This window comes from Oryx dammah, unplaced genomic scaffold (assembly GCF_014754425.2).
Source record: "Oryx dammah isolate SB20612 unplaced genomic scaffold, SCBI_Odam_1.1 HiC_scaffold_29, whole genome shotgun sequence".
NCBI lineage: Eukaryota > Metazoa > Chordata > Mammalia > Artiodactyla > Bovidae > Oryx > Oryx dammah.
The window spans coordinates 21,550,925-21,570,101 of record NW_024070213.1 but is presented as its reverse complement, the minus strand read 5'-3'; the positions used below and the strand labels follow the sequence as shown (position 1 = coordinate 21,570,101).

At 44.2% G+C, this 19,177-nt stretch overlaps 1 protein-coding gene across 4 annotated transcripts in view; it reads left to right on the top strand.

Moving 5' to 3' along the window:
• Positions 1-17,306, top strand: part of GPR19 (G protein-coupled receptor 19) — a 34,429-nt gene extending 17,123 nt beyond the window's left edge. For all 4 annotated transcript variants that reach the window (XM_040235210.1, XM_040235208.1, XM_040235209.1 and 1 more), the window contains one exon: positions 15,799-17,306. In XM_040235210.1, the coding sequence (XP_040091144.1) occupies positions 15,815-17,068 (1,254 nt within the window). In that variant the 5' untranslated portion in view covers positions 15,799-15,814 and the 3' untranslated portion in view covers positions 17,069-17,306. The remainder of the gene's footprint in view (positions 1-15,798) is intronic.
• The last annotated feature ends 1,871 nt before the right edge of the window (positions 17,307-19,177 follow it).

The following is a 19,177-nucleotide window of genomic DNA, read 5'->3' as shown; positions in this document are numbered from 1 at the left end:
ACACATTGAAATCTAGCTTCTCCATGAGCTTGAGGGTAGCTTTCTGGGAAAACCATGATTGAGGACAGTGGTGCAGATCAAAATTTACCCAGAGTATTGATGTGAACTTGATGTGAGACAGCATGTAAATGCTTCTGAAAAAGAGAAGTTTTTGGTAACTCGCTATTCAGTGCTTATGTTCTTAATGAATCCTTCACCTTCTTTTCAAAAGGCTATAGATCGCATCCACTGTTCAGCTCTTTGCTTTGAGTGTAATGAATCTGGTCTTTGCCTCCCGACATCTCTCCTATTTCAGTCTCATAACTAAAGATGTTGATACTGAAATCAGAGATTGGAAATGAACATTTCCCTACCAAACTTGAATTCAACGAGCACACAGCAGCTTCAAAAAATGTTTGTTGTAATAAACTGAGTTTACTGAGGTGCAAATTCCTTGGCCAAATTATTTTCTTCAAAACTTGAAAGATCCCATTCTAGGAAGAGAGGTGAAAAAATTGGTAGAGGACAGTCAGGGTTTCTAGCAAATATTTCTCCTCCCCAAGAAGTCTGGTGTTACCTGGGATGGGAAGCAGACACAGGTGGCAGGTTTTCTTAGACCAGACCGCTTCTGGTGAGGGATCTTCTATAGGAGATTGTTGGCACATCCAGGGTAACTACTGAGGAGGGCTTGGCTGACCCCTCAGTGCAATTCCTCTCTCCTTTGGAGACCGAGACTAGTGACCTTGGACTGGACCCCAGCATCCCTTAACAGAGTCCCTTTCCTCCCATCAAAGGGCACTCTCAGGAGGAGCTCTCCACCAGCTGAGAGTGGTGGCTTATAAGTTAAATGAGTGTGTGTTGCTCATTATGATGTCTGCCTGTCAGTTTTAGTTCATACAGTGAACATGACCTTAGAAATCATCTGGACCAACTCATTTTTGTTGCAGACATGGAAAGAGAGATTCAGGGAGATTAATTTACTTGAGGTCCTTACACTGATATAAAAATAAGACCTGGGTCTCTTGATTTGCTGTTCAGTGCTTATAATCAGAATTATAGCTTGGGTTTCTCGGCCTACAGTCTAACATTAAAGGTGAAGTAGAAAGTACTACATTCTTTAAGCTTTTGGGGGTTTCTAATATCCTAGATACTGGTAGGGTAGTAGAAGGTGATAGAATGGCTGGTATGAGTTTCATTGTTCACACTCGGTTTTATAACAAATCTATATTGAATGTTTCTGTTGCTGCTGTCACAAACGAACACAAACTTGGCCAACACAAGTGCAGCCATTGATTATGTAACAGTTCTGCAGATCAGAAGTCTGGGTGGGCTTGGCTGGTTTCTCTGCTTAGAGTCTCACAAGGCTGCAAGGTGTTGACAGGACAGCACTCTTTGTAGAGGTTCCGGGGCTGATTCCCCTTCCAAGCTCGTATCTGTGGTTGGTAGAATCCGGTGCCTCGTCCTTGTAGGACCAAGGGCACGTTTCCTTGATGGCTCTCAGTTGGGGGCCACCTGTAGCTCCCCAAGGCTTCCCCCTGGTTCTTGCATGTGGGTCCCTCCACCTCAGAGCCAGAACAGCATATCAGTTCCTTCTCACTCTTGGAATCTGTCTCTGGCTTCTATTGTAGCTCTCTGCTATCAGCCGAGAAAGTTCTATCTCTGAAAGGGCTCCTTAGTTTGGGCCCCCTGGCTAATTCCAGATCATCTTCCCATTTTAAATTGCATAGCCGTAACTGTATATGTAGAGTCCTTTTTGCTATTTAGTGTAACATATTGACAGGAGTGGAGGTATGGATGTCTTGGTGGGGGGTGGCATTCTGCCTACGTGTTGTCTGAGTGTGTGCTAAGTCGTGTCAGTCATTTCCAACTCTGTGCGACCCTGCGGACTGTACATGTTATTTCCTTTAAATAATGGCAAGGCTCCATCCTACCAGGACAATGGGAAAGTTGGTGACAAACATTACTAGGATTCTTATCCTCTTTCTAGGACTCGGGGCTCTTACACACTACAAAAAGATAGGGTGGCCCCTCTCGACTTGGATCCCCTCTGATTATAGCAGAGATGTAATTGTGGCCTGAGCTGGTGTTTGAAGGCTGGTGAAGCTGCCGCATCAGTATGGCCCCCACCCCGCCCCTGACCTGGAGCAGTGGCCTCTTTTCCAGCTGGGGAACTCCATTCCTTGAACCCACCTCCCTACCTGCAAACCTCCATCTCCACCTATCCCTTACCTGGAGCACAGTGAGGAAGTAAGGCAAGGGTCCCAGGCCTGCCTTTTCTTTTTAACTGCTTTATTTACATGCCATAAAATTCACTTGTTTTAAGGGTACAATTCAGTGATTTTTGTTAACATTTACAGAACTGTACAACCATCACATAATCCAATTTCACAACCTTTTCATCATCCTCAGAGGATCCCTTGTGCTCATCCAGGGCTCCCCTTTGCAGGACTCCAGGGGGCACAGCCACACTCCTGTTTCAGAGGTCCTAGTTTCTCTCTCATCCCCTGTACAGAAATACAGAAATTCCACCCCTCCCCCACCAACCAGAGAACCCAGCATCCAGAAAGCAGAAGCCAAGGAAACAGGCTTGTTTCAGGCCTGGTGAGACGACTCTCCTCCAAGACAAGAGAGTGCTTAGCCCTGGGTCCATTCTCAGCAGAGGACAGGAAAAAAAGTCCCAGCAAGGAGCACAGTGCGCGCACATCAGCATCTCAGTGACTTAACCTCTCTCTGTACCAGGCAGTGGGGTCTTCCGGTTGCACGTATCCGTGGGCAGCCACTGCCCCCTGGAGCAGTGACTTTCAGAGAGGTGTCAGTCCTCTCTCCTCCCTGATTCCTTACCTCTCTTTGCTCACAGAACACCTGATGGGCACATAGTGGGGAGTGGGGAGGGAGAACGGGGAGCCCCTCTGTGGTACCAGAGTGAAAGGAAGTGCCCAGAAGTACTCTGCCCCTCCAGGCCCCGCTTACTCCTTTCTGTCTTCCCTGCCCCCATGTGATGGGGCAAAGAATTCTGAGTCACCTTAAGAACAACAGCCTGTCACAAGAGCAGTCCTAAGGCCAGGTCCCAAGGAGCCTGAAACATTGTTCTGGATCTGAAAGGAAGCTGGGGATCCAATGGTGACTGGATTTCCTTGGCCTGTGTTCTGTCTGCAGCAGGAGTCCTGGTGAGTCTACTGTAGAGGACCCTGGCCTCTGTCCCTGCTTCTCCTGCCTCCATGGCTTCCCCAGATTCGAAGCCCAAGAAAGGGCCTGCTGCCAAGCTCTTACAATAGCTCTTTTCTTTCATACAACTTTTAACAACTTACTGTCTTTTTAGGGGATTGTGCTAGGTTTTCGTTGCTGTCTTTCTCTAGTCTTGGAGAGTGGGGGCTACTCTCTGGTTGGGGTGCGTGGGCTTGTTACAATGGTTTCTCTTGTTGGGGAGCATGGGCTTTAGGGAGTGTGGGCTTCAATAGATTTAGCGCGGGGGCTCAGTAGTTATGGTGCACGAGCTTAGCTGCCTCGCGGCATATGGGATCTTCCCGTGCATGTGTGGTAAGTCGCTTGAGTCGTGTCCGACTCTTGGCAATCCTATGGACTATAATCTGCCAGGCCCTTCTGTCCATGGGATTCTTCAGGCAAGAATACTGGAGTGTGTTGCTGTGCCCTCCTCCAGGGGATCTCCCCGACCCAGGGATCGAAGGTGAGTCTCTTAGTCTCCTGCATTGGCAGATGGATTCTTAACCACTGGACCACCAGGGAAGCCCACAACTTACGGTCTTTATTTGTGCTTATTTCTTACTCTTCTCTCCACCCCTCCACAACTAATTAGACTATGACCTTCATGAGGGTAGGGACGCAGTTTTGTTTGCCATTGTATATCCATCGGGTTCTTAGCACAGTACATTCTGGTGCATTGTATGATCTTACAATATGTTTATGGAACGATGAATGAAATAATAAAAATGGGCAAAGAATCTGAAGAGACATTTCTCCAAACTTATATGTCCAGGTGCCACCTAAGTAGCTCTGCTTGAATATCCAATAGGAATTTAATTCAGCCAAAATAAAATTGCTGATTTCCAGTTCCCCGGACTTTTTCTTTCTGTGTCTGAGATCCTCAAACTTTGGAAATATCTCCATCCCCTACCCCGTCACACGTCAGCAAATCTTGATGGCTCTTTCTCCAATATGTTTTCAATATCCATCTACTTTTTTCCACTTACACTGCACTGCCCTGGTCATCATGTACCTAGGTAATTGTAAGAGCCTCTTAACTGTTCTTTCCTCCTCTACTCTCAGCTACCCACACAGCAACTAAAGTTGTATTTTTGAAACACAAATCAGGTAATACTCATTCATCCATTGCTTAAAGCCTGCAGTGGATTTCACTGGAATAACACCTGTGCCCTACAGTGCTATATGTGACCTAATCCCTGCCTACATTTCTGATTATATCAGGTACCATTTTCTTTCTTGAGCTATGTGAAGCACATAGCTCAGTTGGTAAATCATCTGCCTGCAATGTAGGAGACCTGGGTTCGATTCCTGGGTCAGGAAGATCCCCTGGAGAAAGAAATGGCAACCCACTCCAGTATTCTTGTCTGGAGAATCCCACGGACAGAGGAGCCTGACAGGCTACAGTCCGTGGGACTGCAAGAGTTGGACACGACGTAGCGACTAAACCACCACCACCACCATTTTCTTCCACGTTCATATACTCCAGCCTCATAACAAGCTTGTTCCTGCCCCAGGACCTTTGGACTCATTCTTCCTTCTGCATTCTGATTTCCACATGGCTGGCTTCCTATAAATGGGATTTTAGCTCTAGTATCATTTCAGAGAATCCTTCTCTGATGACTATCTGAAATAAGACCCTGCATTTAGAGGCAAATAACAGAAAACTAGAGTCCCTTGGACTGCAAGGAGATCCAACCAGTCCATCCTAAAGGAGATCAGTCCTGGGTGTTCACTGGAAGGACTGATGTTGAAGCTGAAACTCCAATATTTCGGCCACCTGATTTGAAGAGCTGACTCATTTGAAAAGACCCTGATGCTGGGAAAGATTGAAGGCAGGAGGAGAAGGGGATGACAGAGGATGAGATGGTTAGATGGCATCACCGACTCAGTGGACATGAGTTTGGGTAAACTCTGGGAGTTGGTCGTGGACAGGGAGGCCTGGCGTGCTACAGTTCATGGGGTCGCAAAGAGTCGGACACGACTGAGGAACTGAACTGAACAGAAAACTCAAAAGGGCTTAAGACATCAAGGACTATTTAATAAGTAGTCTAGAGGCAGGTGTTCTGGCAGCTCCATAATGTCAGAGCACTGGGTGGTATCTTTGAGAGTCTTAGGACTTCCCTTGACCTCATAAGATACCACCAATTGCACTGATATCATTATGTGACAGTTTACAAAGGCAGAAAGTGAGGGATAGTCAGGCTCATAAGAAAGAACACTCCTGACATGCCCTTTTCCTTTTATTAAGAAAGATTTTTTCATGAGCCTCCCAGCACCCTACAAGGAGGCTTCCTCTTGTCTCAGTGGCCAGAGAAGATGATGTTGCTATGACCACCCCTAGCTGCAAGGGTTGGTGGAAGGTGATTATCTTTCCTTGTCAGCCTCTGGAGACAGGAGGGCAAGGGAGGTGTTGGGAATGGCCACTGTGTGACCAGCCAGCCACCCGCTTGCCATCCCTTTCCTGCCCATTCTGGACCTTCATTCTGCTTTGTTTTTCTCCATGGCACTAACCATTTATTAATTGTGTACTTTTTCTTATTTAGCTATGTAATATTATTTCTCCCAGTAGAGGAGAGCTCTAGTTTACTTCTGTATTTCCAGCATTTAGCCCAATCCTGGCTTCTCCTAGATGATAAAAAATATCAGATAAACGTGTGATTGAGGACTGCTGTGTATACACTGTCATCTCCTGGGGTAAGGTTTATGTTTGTTTCTTTCGCATTTTATCTGACCACAGACTTTGTGAGAACAGTAGAGAGACAGGAAGTGTTATTCAAACTTCCACACAGATCCCGACTAAGTGGCAGTTGGGGTGGGAAATACTGGGTCATGTCCCTGACACATTTCCCCAAAGAGGAGCTGGTATGACCTAACATTTCCTCCTGCAGCTAGGTCTACAGAGAGTCTGGGGAGGATCACCACTTGTGATCAACATAATCCTCCATGTGGGTGAAGCCTGGGCTCCTTTCTGTTGGACTTCTGTGGGTCAAGTATCTCTCCAGTGCCAGCCATACCCAGGCAAAACTGTCAAGTCGGTGAAGTTTATCTTCTTCAGCTTCAACCTTTCACCCTCCACCCATCCCTTCCCACAATATAACACCCCATTTTCATTCTCTCTAGATCCTGACTGTTCCTTGTGGCATTTGCTTTTTGGCATCTCTTCTGTTTTCATTTTCACTAAGATCATAGCTCTCCCAGATAGAAGGGGTCTCAGATATCACCACTGTTCTACTGATAATGTATTCTAAAATTTACTCTTTAAGAAGCATTTACATTTTAAATGGAACTTTGGTGCTCACTTCAGCAGCATGTATACTAAAATGGGACTTTGAGGGAAGCAGAGGGGATAGAATCCCTCCTGATTTCTGGAAATCATACCAAGGATGCTGACTCTGTTTATTTCTAATATTTTCAAATTTATGTGAAAAATAAAAAGGTAAAGGCGATAAAAGAAGAATGGTGGTGGTGGTGGTGGTTTAGTTGCTAAGCCATATCCGACTCTTGTGACCCCATGAACTGGAGCCCACCAGGCTCCTCTGTCCATGGGATTTTCCAGGCAAGAACACTGGAGTGGGTTGCCACTTCCTTCTCCAAAAGAAGAATATAGTTCCTTAAATCTAGATGTCTAGAATTTCTCACCAGCAATGTCATTATTTGGGGATAGTTTGTGATGTTGTGTGTGTGCTTAGTCGCTCAGTCATGTCCGACTCTTTGCAACCCCGTGGACTGTAGCCCACCTGGCTCCTCTGTCCCTGGGATTCTCCAGGCAAGAACACTGGAGTGGGTTGCCATGCCCTTCTCCAGGACATCTTGCCAACCCAGGAATCAAACCCAGGTCTCCTGCATTTGTGATGTTAGAAGAGGCTTTTTTGAAAACCCTTTCCTTTTCCAAAAAAATCATCTTCTCCTTGAAAGCAGAACAAATATTCAAACAAAGAGAAAATGTGTCACATCTGATCTCAGAAAACTGCTTGATCTCAGTTGGGAAACAGATTGAAAGGCACAGACCTGGAAATATTATGAAGAAATACTTATATATATTGTATAACCAGAGGAAAGAGAGAAGGGCATTAGGAAAAATTTCAAGCTTATAAGTCACAATGCCAGGAGTCTCAGATGTTGGAGAAGAAACTTGATTTTCACTGGAATTATGAGGTTCTTTTTACAATTATTCAGAATTATCTAAAGGAAATAATTTAAGCCGGATAGAGTCTGTATGCTTTTGAGAAGGACCAGTCAATCCAGTTAGATTATCAATACATATTTTGGTTCAGGGTATAAGAAAAAGTTTCATCTGGCAAAAAGAAAGTGAAGTCACTCAGTCGTGTCCAACTCTTTGTGACCCCGTGGATTGTAGCCTACCGGGCTCCTCTGTCCATGGGATTCTCCAGGCAAGAATACTGGAGTGGGTTGTACATTTCCTTCTCCAGGGGATCTTCCCGATCCAGGGATCAAACCCAGGTCTCCCATATTGCAGGCAGATGCTTTACCCTCTGAGCCACTGGGGAAGGCCTCATCTGAAAATATGTCACACACACACACACACACACACACACACACACACAAATCCCCAACATAAAGAAACTTGGAGAAAGATTATGTTTGTTTATTTGGACCTCAGTGACTTTCCCCTGCTGTCAATGATGAGGTATTCAGGCCCTTGACAAAGGCCATTCATCCTTAACAATGCTAAATTATGTGACCGATGTTAGTAATATGACTCTAGGGTGTGATGTGTGGTGTGGTTACTAAAATTTGCTTGTCATATGGCTTAGAAGACTTTTATGGGCTAACAGTAGGGCTGATATTTTCAGCACTTGCTATGTGTCAGACACCAAGCTAGGTGTGTTTTAGAACTATAGTAGGATAACACTTACTGAGGGTGTTGTACCAGACAGATTGACTTGTAATAACTCATTTAACTCCTGAGCATATATTATCTCATTTAATCCTCATAATAATCAAATGAAATAGGGACTAATTATCCTCATTTTCTGGGCTTCCCGGGTGGCACAGTGGTAAAGAATCCACTGGCCAATGCAGGAAATGCAAGAGATGCAGGTTCAATCCCTGGGTTGGGAAGATCCCCTGGAGTAGAAAATGGCAACCCACTCCAGTATTCTTGCCTGGAAAATTCCACTGATAGAGAAAACTGGTGGGCTACAGCCCATGGGATCACAAAAACATGACTGAACAGATTCTCGTTTTACAGATGAGAATACTGGAATCAAGAGGGTTAGATAACTTGTTTTGGGTCACACAACTAGGTAATGAGTGACAGAGATAGCAGTCCTACTTCAGTCTGCTTCAAAGCCTGTACACATAACCACTTTGCAATAATCCTATATTGTGAGCTGAAAAATAAGTGTCTCTCAGCAGAAGATTATGTTCTAGGTGTGTAGGTTTGTCAGATTTAGGTAATAAAAATATAGGACGGGACATAGTTATGTTAAAAAATTATCTGTTATTTATCTGAAATTCATGCTTAACTGGGCTTCCTGTGTTTCATCTGGCAACCCTGTCTGTGTGGCTCATTATGAGAACATGTATTCTCTCTTTCTGGTTTTCCTGTTCCTCCACCACAGTCATACTGGTAGCTACCTGGGCCTTACGTAGTTGTATAAAGTGCTTAGCTCAGTGTCCACACCAGAGCCATAGCTCAGAGCCAAGAAGTGAGATAGGAACTCAGGAAGCTTCCAAAGAACCTGTGTGACCTCCTTAGCCATTTGTAAATTCAGGGATGTATGTAAGTTCAGGACATTTGGATAGGTTGGCCTGTGAACTGCCCTCCTGGAAGTGGAGGGCTGGTAACCACTGGCTCTGCAGGGAAAGAGCCCGTTTGTGGCGTTTGTCAGTCTCCTGGTGCGACTGTTCCTACCTTGGCTGATTCATGATGCCAACATGATGTCATTCAACTTGGAATTGGGAAGGAATGTGCTCTGAGGAGCCCCTTGCAAGCTAGTCCTAGCCCATCTCTGTTCCAATCTTATTTCATATGTAGGCAAATCAAGCGTACAAAACAGTGAAAGGTTTAAGGAAAATATCTACCACCATCATATTTCTTAAATTACAACAGTTAAAATTTAAAAGAGAATTTCCTACTTGGGGTGATACTGAATTGTTCAGACTTTTTCTACACTTCGATTCAAACTGAAGTCTAGACTTCTGCTTTCATTCTACATTTACAAGGCAGCAGTCAATCATCTGATAATGAATTTTCAACACTCTCACATTCTTTATTCTGAAGAAAGGCTGTGTTTCCAGACCAGCATGTCTACTGCACTTTTGATGCTAAGCCTCCCTGCAGTATATAGTGGGAGTGATTTTTCTCCCCCAAAATGTTCACTGTGTCACATATTTCTGAGCTAGCATATTGAACAGATGTATCTGTGGGTTGCAAGAGTCTGTGGGGGAATTTTATATTCGTGTTTGATTGAGAAGTCTGTGTACAGCCAGTTTGACCCTCCAAATTTAGATCCAGCCCATTGTGGCTCGCCTGGGAGATGAAGTGCCTCCTGCTGCTGCTGCTGCTGCTGCTGCTGCTAAGTCGCTTCAGTCGTGTCCAACTCTGTGCAACCCTATAGACGGCAGCCCATCAGGTTCCCCCATCCCTGGGATTCTCCAGGCAAGGACACTGGAGTGGGCTGCCATTTCCTTCTCCAATGCATGTAAGTGAAAAGTGAAAGTGAATGACGTGCCAGTGGTGGTTAAAAGCGTGGGCTTTGGAGCAAGGCAGTCTTGGGTGACCACTTTCCAATTGTGTGACCTTGGGGAAGAACTTCAGTTTTTTCATTTGAAAAATAGGGCTAATAACATTACCTCTTTCTCTGGAAGGTCTCTGCATGTGAAATACCTGAAAGATAAAAAGCACACACACAAAAAAAGTACTAACTCTTGGTGGTCTTGATGCTACTATAACTCCTGTCTTCACTGCAGTTATTCTCACTGCTCATTAGCCACAGGCTGTGTGGCTAATTCTACAGAAATGTTTCCATTCATTTTTTTCCCAACCAAATCATATATAAATTTAACATAAAATTCTAATTTGCCATAGTCTTCCTGTATTATGGGAATATCTCTGAATCTGTGTAATTTCAGGAGGGAAAAATAAATCAGTTATTAGGGTTTCCTGGGTCTGGAAGAAACCTACCCAGCAATGATTCACTTATCTGGGAATAGCCTCTGGCAAACTGTGAAGTTTATCATCTGTGCCCCTCTGATTCTTTTTTGTGGTCCTCTCATTAGTATCTAATCATTCATATACCCATCGAAATACAGTTTTCCAAAGATTAAAGTCATGGTTCTCATTCATCATGATTCTCATTCAAGCATAGAAATGAACATAATGTCAAAAATTCATTAACTTATTACTGAAGGAACCAATGAGATAATAAGGTTGCTTCCAAGAGCATTTGAATAAATGGATATTTATAGGGATTGGGGGGGGGCAGTTTGTTCCTGTTTGTTTGTTTCTGTAAATAATGTGAGCATAAGATTGCTAGGAGGCGCAAAACTGGTTATTGTCCTGCTGCTGCTAAGTTGTTTCAGTTGTGTTCGACTCTGTGCAACCCGAGACGGCAGCCCACCAGGCTTCCCCGTCCCTGGGATTCTCCAGGCAAGAACATTGGAGTGGGTTGCCATTTCCTTCTCCAGTGCATGAAAGTGAAAAGTGAAAGTGAAGTTGCTCAGTCGCTTCCGACTCTGAGCAACCCCATGGACTGCAGCCTACCAGGCTCCTCTGTCCAAGGGATTTTCTAGGCAAGAGTACTGGAGTGGGGTGCCATTGCCTTCTCCAGGGCAATAAATCTATAACCTTTGGGGTTATTTTTTCTACTAAACAAATTTGCATGTTTACATGTAATGTCTGGGTGCTAATCATATTGTAAATAGCAAAATCAAGAACAGATACATTCTTCCAGAGAATTAAATAATCCTTGGGGAAGCCCATGTAACAGTGTCCTAGCATGATATTAAAAAATTATGCTATGCTCTCTGTGCCTTATTTTCAAATAATGGATAATTTTTCTTAACATATCTACCCATTTATTCAGTAAACCTTTATCAATATCTATGTGCTGCAGGGATATAGAAGTAAAGACACAGCCCCTGTCCTTAAGGAATTCATAACCCAACAGGGGAAGACAGCACTCAAAATAAAAATTACAGTATGAAGTGACAGACATATCATTTTATATATAGACGCAAGGCCCCATCATTACAGAGGTTGCTCACTCCCTAGCTCTATATCATGTCAGCTCATCCACCATTTTCCCCACCTCTATATTAAAACACATCTCTTAGAGCCCAACAGATGAATAATTCCTTTCTTAGATAATACACAGATAAAGGAATATATTAATAGGGACCCTCCGTCTCAGCTCAATCTGGTGTGTCACGTGGTAGTCTCAGGGCTGGTTGGGAAAAGACAGGATGAGCTGGAAAGAGGTGAAGACGGCTTTCCTGCTGCTGCTAAAATTACTGAATATGGATGACCCAGACACAACTACTAATTACGCAGCCTCTGTATTTCAGAAATACTCCCTTAAAGATATATTTATTTCCAAATTAATAGAGCAGGGGAGAGCTTCCTTAACATTTACTTTAGAATTCTAGAATTTAGTTATAATATGGCAGACCATGTTTCCTGCGAGTGGGTATAGGAGGCTGTCTGAGGTCGCCTAAACTGCCTTTACTCGCCCTTAAATGATAGTTGACCTGGGTGACTTTAGTTTCACCTGCCCTGCTCTTGTCAGGGGCCATGTTTCCCCCTGTCACCATGGTAACCACCGACCCAGCTCTCTGAGAACACACAGTGATTTTTGTATCTCTGCTTTTAATTCTCCTAGCAGAGCCACCTAGAGTAGGAGGCCTGTATTTCAGCTCTCTGTCTTTATGAAGTCAGTTCATTCAATAGCTAATAAGCGATTATTAATGTAAAGAACTTCATTGGAAGCTGTGGAGCATGGACAAAGAATAACGCCCTTTTCCCAGGACCCCATAGTTAATGAGAGAAGACAGAAATGTGGAAGCAATTCTAAAGCAGTGATTGTTAATCCGGGCTGCACATTGGGATCACCTGGGGAACTCTCGAAACCCCCATGCCCAGGCTGCACCCCAGAGCAATTAAACCGGAATCCCTAGAGAAGGACCCTGGCATCAGCATTTTGTAAAGCTCCCTGGGAACGTCCAGCATGGCTCTAAAGCAAAACAAACCGGGAAAAGGAGTCACAAAATGCTCTATGAAAGAGAGAACCACAGCCATTCTGCATATGTTAATGTTCTCATCCACCGGGTGACTACATTTCAGCCCATGAATGCAGAAAATGTAACTTCTCATTGTAACCACAGGAAAAATGTAGGTCAGTTTAATTGTAGGGCAGAGACTGTATGGTCTGGGCATATGGTCTGCAGAAAACTATACCTCTAAGAGTCTCTTGGACTAGGAGATCCAACCAGTCCATCTTAAAGGAGATCAGTCCTGAGTGTTCATTGGAAGAACTGATGCTGAAGCTGAAACTCCAATACTGTGGCCACCTGATGCTAAGAGCTGACTCATTGGAAAAGACTCTGATGCTGGGAAAGACTGAAGGCAGGAGGAGAAGGGGATGACAGAGGATGAGATGGTTGGATGGCATCACTGACTCAATGGACATAAGTTTGGGTAAGCTCCGGGAGTTGGTGATGGACAGGGAGGTCTGGCGTGCTGCAGTCCATGGGGTCGCAAAGAGTCAGACACGACAGAGCAACTGAACTGAACTGAAGGGGGAAAGGGCCCCCAAAAGGTCAGCCCTAGAAGGATGACTCCCAAGTTATTCCACATGCTATCTCTCTCCCTTGGAATGTTTGGGACTTTTTTTCTTTTTTAAACCCTTGTCTTCCTGAAGAAGGGACCTTCATCCTCCAGGCCCCTGGCTCACACTTTGATCTCCTCTGTGAAGCCTTTCCTTTCCTTCCCTTTTCCAAGCACAATTGGGTCCCTGTTTTTCTCTGCCACTTAGCTCCTTATCTGTCAATTTTAATTATTATAGAATTTAGTTATAATATGGCAGACAGCTTATTTATACATTTACCCTTTTACTGGCCTTACTTTTCGTTGGTTTTCCTAGTACCTAGCATAGTTTCTTGGTGTACTGAATGAGTAAACAGAGGTACAGCACTTTTAGGTCCAATCAGAAAAGTCATGCCATCAATCAGGTGAGACCTAGACTCAGCAACTCCTCAGGTTGTCGTGTCCCATTTCTTTTTCTTATTTGGCCACACCTCACGGCTTGTGGGATCTTAGTTCCCTGGTGAGGAATCAAACATGCTTCCCCTGCAGTGGAAGTGTGGAGTCTTAACCACTGGATCACGGGGGAAGCCCCTCCCTTGTCGCGTTTCCAGGAGGGTATGTGTGTGTGTGTGTCGGGGGGTGTGTGTGTGTGTGTATGGTGGGGGTCGGACACACTTGTAAAGCTGCAGGAGGAAGGGACAGAAGAAGGCTCCTGCAGCACATCAGTGGTGGTGGTAGTGGTGGTGATTTTGAGTTTGATCTGCAGAGCTTTGCTATGAGAGGAAGAAAGAAGCAGAAGGAAGTTTAGAGGCTTCCAAGTGTGTGTGGAACTACGGGAAAGTGCCCGTGCCACCAGCTCCTGTTCTATTTCGGCCACGGCATTCCCCCACAAATTCAGAACAGCCCTTTCTCTCTGGGAATGTTGCTTGTTTCTTGTATTTTTAAGCTTTCAGTTCAGTTCAGTCGCTCAGTCGTGTCCGACTCTGCGACCCCATGGACTGCAGCACACCAGGCTTCCCTGTCCGTCACCAACTCCCGGAGTTTTACTCAAACTCATGTCCATCTAGTCGGTGATGCCATCCAACCATCTCATCCTCTGTCATCCCCTCCGCCTCCTGCCTTCAATCTTTCCCAGCATCAGGGTCTTTTCCAAAGAGTTAGTTCTTCATAACAGGTGGCCAAAGTATTGGAGTTTCAGCTTCAGTATCAGTCCTTTTAAATTTTAAATCTTAAAAAAAAAAAATTTAGGTTTTTTTTCTTTTTTCAATGTTGTAGCTTTTACACACGTAAAGGTGAAAAGATGGTTTTGATTTTGTAAGGATGACACACATGTATTACAGATTTTCAAGGACAGTGCTAATTTTAGGTCTGATGTCCTGTTTTCAGACTGTGTCCTAATTTTCTATATGGAAAGTATGGTTGCTAGTCTTACGACTTACTGTCAACCAGCCAGGCATGCTTAAAGGTCTTTTAATTATTAAAATAATTAATTACCTTATGTTTCTCTTTAAGAAATTAAGTAGGGCTGCTTCACGGACAAAAAAAGCCTTGAAAGGAACATGGACCTGGCCATTTGTACATCACCCTGAGCTTCAGACTTTTGTTGAATGGGGTTTCTTGGTGAGGAAAATATATATTAACATCCTCTTCCTACCACAGATCACTACAAATATCCTTCAAGGCAAAATGGGTCATTAGGAACTGTCCTTTGACCCCACAGAAACATTTCTTTTTGAAGTGTAGTGACAGCTGTCCCCGAGGAAGGGCAAGAAGCAGAGCCTGTTGCTGGGGCACCCTCCCCTGTGCCCCAGCCCTGGTTATTATGGATTCAGCTGCTGTGCTTTCTCTTTCTGCTTACTAGATTCAGACCAAATTAAACCTTAAAGATGACCGCAGCCCAAGTCACCTCAATTTTAATTGAATGGCTCACAATGATACAGTGTTTTCCCCTGTTAAAAAGTGTAACTTTTTCCCCCTAACTGAATATAGTAGTAAGAAAAAGTTAAAATAAAGGCTGGGTAAAGTTAGAGTTGATTGCTTATAATTATCTGAATGCCATAAGGTTTCTAGCAACCTGGTTTTACATTCATTAGGGGACATCTTGTACATTCTCAGTCAGTGTCGTTTTATGAAACGGTAACAACAGTAGCATCAAATATGTCATCGATAGGTGGTACATCATCTGTTGGGGAAAAATAGGCTGTGTTTTTGTGTCATTAAATGAGGAGCTGCTTCTGGCTCACGTGTACTTCCACGATGCTTATGTAATGGGAATTCTGCAGTAAGTGAGGGGTCCTTCCCAGTAGCCAGCCAGTCTGCATTCAGATTCCCGTTAGCTATTTCCATAGCTGATGTCTGTGTATTCCATCTGCCCAAGTTTTCCTCCCTTGCAGCCTCACTACTTTAGTGTTAGGACATTCAGGAACTTCTCATATGCTTCCCAGAATTCCAGCAGTTCTTCATTTGGGGGTAAACCCTAAAAGTGAGCTAGATCTGAGATCCCTACCCCTCTGCGATCCCCAGCGCGTGAAGGGAACAAGGGTCAGTGAGGACTGGGGCTTGCTGTGTGTTCCACCACATTTGATGAAGGTCAGGAGAGAGGGGAGGCCAGGGAGACCCTGAGCTGGGCTCAGCTGAAACAGCCCTAAAATGAAAGAGAAACAGAGCCAGAGCTTTTTTCTGGGTAGTAGTCATGTTTTCCTACCAACACACAAGTCCTCCTTGACAAATGACAACTGACCTAAGCATCCTAAATCATTGTTAGCCTTAGGAATCAATCCTTATAACACCATTTTAACAGGAGGCCTCATTCTTCTTTCCTTATCCAGAACTAAGAGGGGAAAAATGAATATGGTTTTTGCTCACAGAATGGATAACAGCAAGCCACCGTTGGTTGTTCCTACACTGCTGGTGCCACTTCACAACCACAGCTGCGCAGAGACGGCTGCCCCTCTGCCAAGCCGAGACCTGACGGAGCTTTCCCCAGAGCACAGCTGGAGGAGCAACGGAACAGACCCACAGTATGGCCCGAGCCCCGGGGAGGTGGCCGCAGCCAGCACTTTCTTTGGGGCCCTGTGGCTGCTTTCTGTCTTTGGCAATTCCCTGGTGTGTCTGGTCATCCACCGCAGCAGGAGAACTCAGTCCACCACCAACTACTTTGTGGTGTCCCTGGCATGCGCCGACCTCCTGGTCAGCGTGGCCAGCACGCCTTTCGTCCTGCTGCAGTTCTCCACTGGCCGCTGGCCGCTGGGCAGCGCCACGTGCAGGGCCATGCGCTACTTTCAGTATCTCACCCCGGGAGTCCAGATCTATGTGCTCCTGTCCATCTGCATAGACCGGTTCTACACCATCGTCTACCCACTGAGCTTCAAGGTGTCCAGAGAGAAAGCCAAGAAGATGATCGCCGCATCCTGGATCTTCGAGGCGACCTTTGTGACGCCTGTGTTGTTCTTCTACGGCTCCAGCTGGGACAACCACTGCAACTATTTCCTTCCCTCCTCTTGGGAAGGAACCGCCTATACTGTCATCCATTTCTTGGTGAGCTTTGTGATCCCGTGCATCCTCATAATCTTATTTTACCAGAAGGTCATAAAATACATTTGGAGAATCGGCACTGATGGCCGGACAGTGAGGCGGACCATGAACATTGTCCCAAGGACAAAAGTGAAAACAGTCAAGATGTTCCTCATTTTAAATCTGCTATTTTTGCTCTCCTGGCTGCCTTTTCATGTCGCTCAGCTGTGGCACCCCCATGAGCGAGACTATAAGAGAAGTTCCCTTGTGTTCACTGCTATCACGTGGATATCCTTTAGTTCCTCAGCCTCTAAACCTACTCTGTATTCCATTTATAATGCCAATTTTAGGAGAGGCATGAAAGAGACTTTCTGCATGTCCTCGATGAAGTGTTACCGAAGCAACGCCTATACTATCACAACCAGTTCAAGAATGGCCAAAAAAAACTATGTCGGCATCTCAGAAATCCCTCCTTCGGCCAAAACTATAACCAAAGACTCAATCTATGATTCGTTTGACAGGGAAGCCAAGGAAAAAAAGCTTGCTTGGCCCATTAATTCAAATCCGCCAAATACTTTTGTCTGATTTCTCAGAATTCTTTCAATTATTATTATGCACCAGAGGTTAAAAATTTAACTATAAAAACAAGCTATTTATGTATTTTTTCAATCAATTTTCTGAGGGAAATGTTTTATTATGTAGAATGCATTCGCTATTGATTTTAGTTTTTGTCTTTTTTAATTTAGTTGCTTTTTGTTTTAGAGGAAGCTTTTCACCTTGAGCTTATTTATGGTCAACAGTCCCTTTATTAGTTACATGCATTTAAAAAAAAAAAAAAAAAGAATGCTTTCTGACTTTTTATTTACTATTTGGTCCAAAAAGCATAAACTGTCTTTGACTGATGATTTAACCTGATTTTATTGTTTTCTTTTTCTCCTCCCTACTGAATTTTTGTTAACTATAGGCTTCTGTTCCAAATCAAATCTCCTGTGTGACACATTTCAGAGACTTGTATTTCTTCTGCTGAGTAACATTTAGGAAGTGTTAATATTTTATATGTTTTTACATTACCCTCTGTCCAGATCTGTTAATGGAGAGCATTCCTCCATGTTGGAATATACTAGAACTTGCCTGGGTAGCCTTCTGTGATTGAATTTTAACGAAGATGCTTAGGGAAAGAAAGCTTATTGGTTGGCCTAATTTCCGTCTCTTTCTGTCTCTCATTCTCATTCGTTCTTAAAACCAGCTGATGATGCCTTGAAGTGTTTGAAGTCGCCGTGCTGTTTTCCTCACATCCAGGCCCATCTAGGCTGTGTCTAGGATGCTTACCTCCCTTCTGAGTCAAATTCAAGCAATGTGCAGGGAACCTGGCTGGGCAAGCCCAGAAACTGCCAAAGGGAGTCATGCAGATGCCATTTCTCTGTGCTCTGCCATTCAGGCAGACACCTTAGGCTGCCTGGCACGGCCCCCAGACTCTGGGACAGCAAGGGCAAGGAGCAGTTTTTTCTTTCTCCTGAACATGTAGACATGAGGCCGTTTCTCCAGCCAGTACTTCCTGTCCCTCATCTCGCTCTCAGGACACATGGTCATACCCTCGCCAAGCTCACACTCTTCTGTGGCCAAGGTAACTTGAGATTTTCTTCTCTGGTTGTCAGGTCTCCACTATTTCAAATCCAGGATGAGCACATTTTAAAAATGCTTTGTTTAAACAATAACAGGTTTACAAACAAGATTGGTGTGCATTTTTACACCCTAGTTAACAAGAATTGCAAATAATAATATCAGTAGTTCAGCAACTTTACCTGCATTGTCTCATGTTATCCTCTTAAAAAAGTCTGTGATGTTCTTATAATCATCTCTGTTTTCTAGATGAGGAGATCGGACCTCAGTGTTATGGGACTTGCTTAAGTCAGAGCGTGACTGAACTGGTTTTTAGCTGCAGGTCTGTGGCTCTTTCCTTGACATGACAGGTGTCTCTCTAGGGAACACTTGAGCAGTCAAGCCCATCCAGACCTCTGTGGGCCTAACAGCTGCTGCCTGGGTGGAAATCTGAGGTCTAGGAGAGCATGATGTTCTTAACAGGAGAGCCTAGAAATTTGGTGAGCTGGCCCGCACTTTTTCCTTGGCTATGGCTAGGTTTGTGGGCTTGTGGTGCTGAACATCTGAGACTAGAAACAAACTGGAATATCCTATCTCGCAGACACAGGGAAACAGGACACAATTGGGCTTGGTTTTGGGGGGCAAAGAATGAGAACAATAAAATATTCCATCTACAAAACATAGAACTGATGTTTTCAAGTGGAGGTGCTGCCTTCAATCAACCAGGTCAAAAGATAAAAAGAATACCTTGTATTTTTTCTTCCTTTTCTTTCTCCACATATGATATTCAAAAAGGACAAAGTGAGTCAGAGCTTGATGTCACTTGGCCCTTGACTTTTATGATTCATGGTTGTTAAAAAATAGAAGAGACCCTGCAGTACTTTTATTTATTTTTAAAAGTCAAATTGTAAAAAAATAAAATTTGATTTACCTTAATTTTATTTATGTATATGTTTTTGGTCTCGGTTAAGCTGAAAATGACTAGATGATTACTAAACTCTATTCTGTCTTTAATGTTCTGTGAGTTACTCCAGTGGGTGGAAATTCAGTGACAGGATCTTATGCAAAGTCTTACTGAGATTAGTTTTTTAGAAA